The 9,991-nt window shown below is 42.3% G+C and overlaps 1 protein-coding gene across 1 annotated transcript; it reads left to right on the plus strand.

Annotated features, from left to right (window-relative positions):
- Window positions 1–3,083: 3,083 nt before the first annotated feature.
- LOC100282306 (serine/threonine-protein phosphatase PP1) lies at window positions 3,084–7,707 on the plus strand. The gene is given in 4 exon segments (NM_001155218.1): window positions 3,084–3,406; window positions 5,112–5,671; window positions 5,889–6,080; window positions 7,335–7,707. Coding segments are annotated over 4 exon segments (978 nt in total). The 5' UTR covers window positions 3,084–3,204; the 3' UTR covers window positions 7,359–7,707.
- Window positions 7,708–9,991: the final 2,284 nt, after the last annotated feature.

Below are 9,991 nucleotides of genomic sequence, written 5' to 3' on the forward strand. Positions count from 1 at the left end.
GGAGGGAAACAACACACTCAAAACCACAGCAAATACGCACACACAAGAGCAAGACTTGAGCTCAAGACAATATCTCGAGGTTCTCACTAGAACGGAGCTCAAATCACTAAGAATGTCGAACAAGTGCGCAAGAATGAAGTGTGAGTGATCAACAATGCTCAAGGAATGCTTGGTATGCTCCTCCATGCGCCTAGGGGTCCCTTTTATAGCCCCAAGGCAGCTAGGAGCCGTTGAGAGCATTTCAAGAAGGCAATTCTTGCCTTCTGTCGCCTGGCGCACCGGACAGTCCGGTGCGGATCTCTTTCCTTATTTGGCGAAGCCGACTGTTGCAGATTCCTAGCCGTTGGCGCACCGGACAGTCCGGTGCCCCCTTCTGACCGTTGGCTCTGCCACGCGTCGCGCGCGGATTCCTCGGCCGACCGTTGGCCCGGCTGAATGTTGGCTCACCGGACAGTCCGGTGCACCACCGGATAGTCCGGTGATTTATAACCGTACACCGTTAATTGCTTCCCGATAGCATCCAGTTGATAGACTCCGTCCTGGCGCACCGGACACTGTCCGGTGCACCACCGGACAGTCCGGTGCACCCAGACCGAGCTGTCTTTGGCTGAACAAAACCATCTCTTTTCCAACTTGATTTCTTCTGTTTCCAGCACTTAGACACAATACATTAGTCTCCAAAACAATGTACTAAGTCTTAGAAACATACCTTTTTACTTGATTTGCACTTTATCCATCACTTTGCATAGATTAACATGAGTCCACTCGTGTTGGCACCCAATCACCAAAATACTTAGAAATGGCCCAAGGGCACATTTCCCTTTCAACTACTACTTTCTAAACTACCCCTAGATACATAGAGCCTATCCATTTAGTCGGGGGCGAAATGGACCAACTCCTGGGAATTTGATCTGATGGCCACACGCTCTACACGAAATTGCTTCGCCTCGACGCACCCTTCGTGATGACACCATGTGCCGCCTTCGATTCCCGACGGAACCACCACCACCGAGTTTTGAGGCCCAAACTCAGCAAAACCCGTCCGTAGCGCTGGTTGTTTTTTGAGGTTCAACTACCAAACCACCGCGAGTAGCGCCCCACATGTGTGTCCCCCATGTCCTGACACATGTCCTGCAGTCCTCGTCCGCGCCATCAACACGGTTTGCTCCGCCATGTCCTCACGCGAGTGTTTGTCCCAAGTGTCCGCCACCACGGCTAGTCACCCGACGACTCTGGTCCCTCAGTCAAGTTCTAGTGCTTGTACTTCACCGCTCCTGGTCCATCGGCTCGAACCCGCATGACCTTCGCCTTCGCCGTCGACCACCGTCCCTATGCTCCACACCTGCACACCACAAGCCGATAGACATGGTTGCACAACACATAACTTATGCCTCGGTTAATCCCCAACTCAACCCGAGACATTACTCGTTGGCAATCATTCATCATCAACCTGAACCACAAGGGACAAATCAACCTTGTGTTCGTAGGAAGCGACCTTAGGCTATTTTTAGCAGATTACTCATCATCATATCTGTTGGTCACTTGTTCTCAAATGCTGTGAATCAAGAACAAGGCAACATAATTGTTAAAGGTCAAGGACCTTCGTCCTTTGAAGCATTATATCCTCTTGGATATAATGATTTTCAGACGAAGGTCATGAAGGACATGCCTTCATCATCCATAATAATACAAGTACATAGAGATAGTGAATGTAATCCATCAGTTCATTTACATATGTACTTTATAATGTACACGCGAACATTAACAAAACTTATATTACATTGATACCTTCAGCTTGTTCGAAGGTGCTGATGCGAGAGCAATTATGATCTAGCGTGAACAGTACGGTGTTACTGTTCACCTATTTATAGGCACGAGACGCAGTCCGGGTAAAAGTACATTTATAACCTCAACATTTACTCATCACTATAACATAAATCATTAGGGAGTAGCTAGTCTTTTCCTCTTCGGCTCGGCTCCATGTTTGATTTTCGGCATTGCTTGAAGCCGAAGTTGTTTCCGTTTGGTTGTAACTTAGGTCCTTCATTGTCGTCGCTTTCGGGCTATGCCTTTGTCTTGAAGTCCTTCGGTGAAGGTGAACACTCCATTTGTGAACCGAAGCTCCCTGTGATAATCATTATTATACTAAAAGTACATTGTTAGTCATATTTTTGAGGACCTTCGGAAGAGAAAGACCCCCAACAATATCCCATTTCTAACCTTACTATATAAACAATACAATTTACAACATAAAAACCGTTTTGCACGACCATATGCATGCTCTGCTGGTTATAGCCTTAGGCACTGTTTGGAAACAACCTAGTTTTTAAGAATTCAGTTTCTAGAAACTAATATATGAAAAAACTGGTTAATGATGTTTGAAACAACCATAATTTTCATAAACTGGCTTTAGCTAGGTGAGACTAGCTTCTTGGTTTTTAAGAAACTAAGAATCTAGTTTCTATAGATTAGAATATAAACCAGTATGTTTGAAACCGTCTCAGTTTTTTATAGACCAGTTTTTTGAAAACTGGATGATTCCAAACGCCCTTTATTTTGTTGGATCGTCTTTCATAATTTTAAAAAAAGCTTTGACTGTATCCATTTGTTTCGAACAAGCAAATTAAGGAATAGTTTTTGACAACCACACCAACCCAATTTTTGAATAGAACTAGTCTGCTCGTGTGTTGCTATAATTTTTATATATGGATGAGGAGTTAACAACCAAAGTTTGAAACTCCAGTCATCATATGTAAATGATACTAGCACTAGCAGATAATCCAGATACGTAGAATCCACGGTCATCTAAACGCCGGAGTTTTGGACAAACCATCCCATGTCCGGCAGCAGACCCAGACCGGATCAACTAATACTAACCAGACCCAACCAAACCCGAACCAAACCCGATGAAGGCACAAGTTTTCTTGCCAAATCCAACCTGCAACGAATAATCATGGCATCAGCATCCGCGCGTCCATTCCCCATCCGACGGCCGTGACCGCTCGACACGGTTCCGATGTTCCCTTCGCCCCCACACAACCATCAATTATGACCACCACCACCCCGCCACCGCCACCCTCACCACTATCCATTTTCATTCAATGCGTCCGCGCCGCGCGCCTCCATTCCTCTCGATTCCCTCCCTCCTTCCTTGTTCGAGGACCTCCGCGACCGTGGCCGAGGGATTGAGGACGGAAAGCGAAAATGATGCTGACGCGGGCGTCGATGGGGGTGATGGATGCGGCGGCGGTGGACGAGGTGGTGCGTCGCCTCGTCGAGGGCGGCCGCGGGGGCCGGCAGGTGCAGATGTCCGAGGCCGAGATCCGCCAGCTCTGCGTCGAGGCCAAACAGGTGCTGCTTTCGCAGCCCAACCTCCTCCGCATCCACGCGCCCGTCAAGATCTGCGGTCAGCCTCCTTTCGTGCACCTCACTTCTGCATGTGCATGCTCCCGTTCTGGGCGCCAGCGCCATGTTCTGTTCAATCTGGGTCGGATTCTGCTTGATGCGGTTCCGGTGAGTCCGTGCATGTGCCGTGCCCGTTGGCGGCTATGGGAAATCGCTTCTTCCTGGATTCGTCATTAATCGATTCTCGGTCTGCAGGGATACATTGATGCTCGTTTAATTCCTCGTTTTCACAGCAAACGTTTAAATTGCGGCATTTGAAGGTGCTAAGAAAATGCAGTTTGTGAATGCCTCGTCATTATTCCTAACTCATGATCGATAAGCGGGGTTGCCCCACAGTATTTGCTTTTTGGGTACGCCTGGCCTTATCCTTTTGTACATTTCTGGGAGGAAGGAAACCGCACTTTTGGTTACCTGGTTGTGCATGCTTTGTGCCTTTTTTGGTAATGCTGGGTTTTGCAGTGTAATGCCATGCCATTTCTCGAAGCTTGTACCGTTCCCTGATGGAAGGGGAAAAAATGATGTCCAGTGCTGCTGCTTGTTGGTGTTGGAGATTTGTAGTCTCATTCGGTCTGTCTTCACCCCTGAGCTCCCCATTAGTGTGGATTTTGGAGCCATGACAGAAGGTGGTAGAAAAAGCTAGATTTGGCTTGTGCGCATTGCATGATTGTTGTATTGTCTGATAGGTTGTTTGGAATGGATGATAAAAAATGATCGAGTGCATTCTTCAGGTATGTAGCTGGATTGCATTTTTAGTGCTTAGTTGCATCCAGGAAATTCTGGTGATTGTTTGGATCCCTACTAAAACTTTGCATGTACACATGTCTTGTGAACTGAGGAATCGTAGCTGTATTACATTATCCCTATCATATTGTAGCCTGCCTGCTCCAAATGCTGCTTCACCATGGTTATGTTTTTCCTTTGGTGCACAATCTCTTTCCATTGAGTAACTTCATTCTAAAGTACACTGTCAAAAAAAATTCTAGGCTCTAGTGGGCACCCGATATAACTGGTTTACGTGTAGTACTTGTGATTTGACACTGTAACTTTGGTGTACCCCTAAATCACGAGCAAAAGCTTGATGTACCACTCCTCATTAGTAACTGTCGTGGTTCTGTAATTGGCTATATCTTAAGCAATATTGCATGTAGTTGGGTCTTATAGAGATGTTAACACTAAACACTTGCTGTCTAACAAAACATGATATTTGCTTCTGTGGTGAGGTTTATAGAACTGAAGCCCTTTGACTATTGGAATTGCGTTATGTTGAATTTACCGTTCTTGGGATGTTGTATTGCACAACTGTCAGATGCTTCAGCACCATATATTGCAGATCTTATCATCATGATATCATGATGCACGGATGGTCATTTTGTGTAAATCGGGGAAGGGAAATTACAAATTGGAGAAATGCCCTTTGACAACATATAGGGTCATATGAGTGTCCCCTTTGTTTCAAAAATTCAAAGTACACCATGTTTTTTCAAGTACACATGATGCTGTACCTCATATGATGCTTTAGTTATGAGCGTCCCCGTATGATGCTTTAAATTCCTTAGAAAAAAAGTTTCATCTACGATTCTATGTATGATATCTTCCTTGGCCATTTCTGCATATGTACAGAACATAGATACATTTTATTATGTTTCAGCCTCTTTTTATGCTTTGGAACTTGTCTATAAGGAACGAACATGCAATGTGACTCGCAGGTGATATCCATGGACAATTTGTTGATCTCTTGAGGCTCTTTGATTTGGGTGGTTATCCTCCAACTTCAACTTATATTTTCCTTGGAGACTATGTGGATAGAGGCAAACAAAGCTTAGAAACCATATGTCTGCTTCTGGCATACAAGTTGAAGTACCCTGATAATATATACCTTTTAAGGGGAAACCATGAAGATGCAAAAATTAACAGAGTTTATGGTTTCTATGATGAATGTAAAAGGAGATTCAATGTTCGACTATGGAAGATATTCTGTGATTGCTTCAACTGCTTGCCTATGGCAGCACTTATTGATGACAAAATATTATGCATGCATGGTGGCCTCTCACCTGAATTGACTAGCTTGGATCAAATAAAAGATATTGAGAGGCCTACCGAAATTCCAGACTATGGTCTTCTGTGCGATCTCCTTTGGTCTGATCCCAGTCATGATACAGAAGGTTGGGGGGAGAGTGATAGAGGTGTTTCTTGCACTTTTGGCGCAGATAAGCTTGTTGAATTTTTGGAGAAGAATGATCTTGACCTTGTGTGCAGAGCTCATCAGGTAACCAAAAGTATTTCAACCATTAGTCCTTATTCTCAATTTTTGTTATAGAGTGATGTGTTTAAGTGTGTAACTGTTGTTGGGGATTTTTCTCCTGCTTTTCAGACCTTTCTTTTAAATGAAATGATACACAACTTTTTTGCATGTTCAAGAAAATGATGTTCTTTTTTCGAGATTCATGTGGCAATTTTTAACGTAATTGTCCCTACCTCCATAGGTGGTAGAAGATGGCTACGAGTTCTTTGCAGAGAGAAGACTAGTGACCATCTTTTCAGCTCCAAACTACTGTGGCGAATTTGATAATGCAGGTGCTCTATTGAGCATAGATGAAAGCTTGATGTGTTCTTTTCAGATCTTGAAACCAAATGAAACAGGTGCACCACATTCAAGGAAACCTCTTCCAAGCAAGGTAATTATCAAGCTCCAAATGATTTCATCTTGAAAATCATTTAAATTTTCTCTTGTACTAATTTTTTTGGGGGAAAAGTATGCTTATCGCACCCACCTTATTTCAGACTGTATTTTTCTTGTCTCGCTCACTTTTACGTCCCATATTTATATGAGAATGTTGGGGTTGGGCCTGTATTGCACGTTCTACAGGGCTATATTTTGACACCAAGAAGCGAGTCGCTCTTGTTGTGCGGAGCGTGGATGGGTACTTCTCACATGTAACATTAATTAGCTAGCACAGTAAATTCAACAATGACACATACTTGTGCATATCTTGGGCTTAACTGAAGTCATTGCTGTCCAACCTCCCACTGACAGATAGTTACCCTCTCGCACTAGCTTTAATAGCATAGTTTACAACGATGTCCATGTTGCTTTATAGTTTATACTGATGAGCCTGGCATACGTCCTGAAATCAGTTTGCTTCTTATTTCCATGCTTCTTTTTACGCTTGTCATGCTGGACTGACATAAAATTCATGGTCCTGATACGACAAGGGATTCAAATCTGCATTCGTGATGAGGTTTTCCTTTTTCCTACATCTCAGACAGTTGTTGGTCCCCTCAAAACTTTTCTCTCGAATACGCAGGAGAGTTGCGCATCATTTCATTAATAGGAGGACGAAACAAAATTTACAAGAACAGAACACACCCCTCAAAACTTTTCACTACAGTAGTTTTACATACTATGCAATAATATCTAGAAGTATCATGGAGCACAAAAGCATCTAAAACATCGATGACCTGGGGTTGGGAGATGGTTTTGCCTGCTGACCTGCTGTGAATGGATAGCATCAATCCTGATGTGTAAATTGCATCAGGCATACAAAAATGGAAGACTAATGGAATTTTGAGCCATTTAATATCTGATAGTATTATATTTTGACCAGTGATACGCAGCTCTCCTGTGTGTTGGTGACAAAATATTTTGCCCAGTGGCAAAATAATATGTTAGCAATGTACAATACTTCTTCCCTTTGATTTCCAACGGCATTTTAGTGTATTCAGCGGCATTTTAATAGTCAATATTCATAACCTTTTGTCTGTGTGGATCCCAGCTGCATGATGCATCTCAATGCGCCTAGTCTTTTTGTCCCCCTCTGCGTGCTATTAAAATGTCTCCCCGAAGTTCATTGATTGAAGGGAAACAATCATAAATTTTTTATCTGCAATACTTATGATCCCAAACATTCGTTTTTTCATTTGCTTAACAGGCACCAAAAGGAGAGAACGTCTAATTTGTATCCAGTGACCTAATCACAATCGATGTCAGCTCGAAGGGGGCGATCTCGTTGTCTCGGATCCACCAGGGCATGGCATTAGCGTTCTACACTTGCTGAATTTGTGTGGACTCAATCGGCAGCGCTTACATTCTTCTGTACAGCAGCAGTGTTTCTAACTTGGCATATCGTCCGTTCTGATAGTGACATTGCCACAGCTGCAATATTTTAGTCGGGTGGACAAGGCATTTTGTTGGGTACAGTAGCTGTTGTTTTGTTAGCCTTTTTTTGGTAATGTTTGTTTGGTTGATTGAACGCTGTGAGTTTTGTTTGCCGCGTATCTTCGTCAGGCTCGGGTATTTACATCCTGCAACTGTGTAAATGATTTTGTCTAACGAATGTCTGTTGACATAAAGATTGCTGCTTACAGTAACAACCACACTAGGTGGCACAACTGGGCCTGTATGTGTCCGTCCTCCATGGTCACGTGAATCCTACTCCTTTAAATCGGCAGTAGTTTTGTGCATCGTACATCATGTGTGAAGCACTTAGATCTATTATTTTTACTCTTTTTTGTCTATCAATGAGCTATTACATTATATATGCGCCATGAGAAATCATAAAAGCCTAACACGATATGAACACAATACTTTCACATAGTATCATCTCACTAGCTAAAGAACGATCTAGCGAGCAATAAAGGTTTAGAAGATACATATTTTATTCTTAATATTAAGTTACTGAGAGAAGGCGATGGTGGGATCACACTTGTGCATCCTATTATGTGGAAAATGTTTTGATTCGTTTTGGTTTTAGCGAATGTGAACCTGCCCCTACGCCTTATGATCCTAATAAACTATTGAAGAAAAATCAGAGAATAGCAAGGATCAATTGAGATATTTCCAAATAATTGGTTTACTCATGTATTTAGCTAGTGCTACGAGGCCTGACACCTCGTTTGCTCTGAGCAAACTTAGCCGATTTGTTTTAAATTCGGGAGATGATCATTGGCGTGCTCTTGAGAGAGTTTTGCGCTATCTAAAATGTAGTATGAGTTTAGGCATCCATTATACTGGGTACCCAATAGTACTGGATAGTTATTGTGATGTAGAGATGACACTGGGTAAATACCCATCAGGTATTACTATCACATACACATACCCACGACGACAAAATAGTACCGTCGTGTCACTTATATCCACTGCTGGATATGGATTTACCCCATAACCATACCCAGTGGGTATTGTCACCTATCGGGTCACCCATATCCATAAAGATTAAACATTATATTATACAATTGTCAAGTATATCCATCTAAATACCATTACAAAATTTCTAGCATCATTCAATCATTTATTCAAGAACACTATAGATAATTGGATAAAGTAGCAACACTAGGATAGTACCACATAACACATTACATGTTCCATTACATGCTTATCAAATAATTGTTAAGCCTTTTATGACATTATCGCCCAAAAGGTTGTTAAATAGTCAAAAGAGATTGATGGCTAAAGCCTAAATTCATGCTTTTGGGCTACATTTATACCGGGTATTTTATACCCATGGATTAACGAGTATAGGTGAGGGTGAAAAGTTCTAATACATGTTTACCCATTGGGTGAAGGTTTTTTCCCAATAAGAGACCCATGGATAGAACATTTAGCCCATATACATACCCTAATAGAGTAAATACCCATCGGGTATCGGGTCACGGGTACCCATTGCCATCTCTATTGTAATGCAAACTGAATATCTGATGTTGATGATATATATGCCACAAGTGGATATGTGTTTTCACTTGGAGGTGGCGCTGTTTCATAGAAGTCTTGCAAGCAGGCCATCTTAGCGAGGTCAACTATGGAAGCAGAACTCACAACATTACGTATCGCTTCAGTTGATGTTGAGTGGCTTCGTGAACTCCTTATGGATTTATCGGTGGTTGAAAAACCTATGCCGGCTATTTACATGAACTGTGATAATCAGACTATTATAATTAAGATAAACAGTTCTAAGGATAACATGAAGTCAACAAGGCATATAAAGAGGCGTTTGAAGTCTGTCAGAAAATTGAGAAACTTTGGAGTAATAGCGTTGGATTATGTTCATACGTCTAAAAATCAAGCAGATCAATTCACTAAGGGGCTATCACATAGTGTGATAGATAGTGCATCGAGTGAGATGGGCCTGAGACCCACCTAAAGTTTATCATAGTGGTAACGTGTTCTATGTGTAGGAGATCCCATGAATTAGAATGGTGAAACAAGCTAGTGGTAGACCGATAGGAAAGACCCTTAATAAGGCTCATTTCATATGCATATATTTTCTTACAGTAAGGTAGGTTGGTGTTTAGACCTTAATATGTTTGAAAGTAGCCTAGAGGGGGATGAATAGGCTAAACCTGAAAATTATCACTACAAACTTCGAGATAATGTTAAATCTACAGTTCAACTGGTGAAGGCCAGTTCAACTGCTATAGAGGCAAGTTAAACTACTCTGAACCAGTCCAACTGCTAGAATAAATCTAGGCTATGAACTACACATAAATAGAAGAGGGATTTCTTAGAATGGAAAACGCGAGGGACAAACTAAGCATGGATGGTGAGAAATACAGGAGTTGATTCACCACAAGATCCACACGACAAATAAAC

Source organism: Zea mays, chromosome 8 (genome assembly GCF_902167145.1).
Source record: "Zea mays cultivar B73 chromosome 8, Zm-B73-REFERENCE-NAM-5.0, whole genome shotgun sequence".
Lineage (NCBI taxonomy): Eukaryota > Viridiplantae > Streptophyta > Magnoliopsida > Poales > Poaceae > Zea > Zea mays.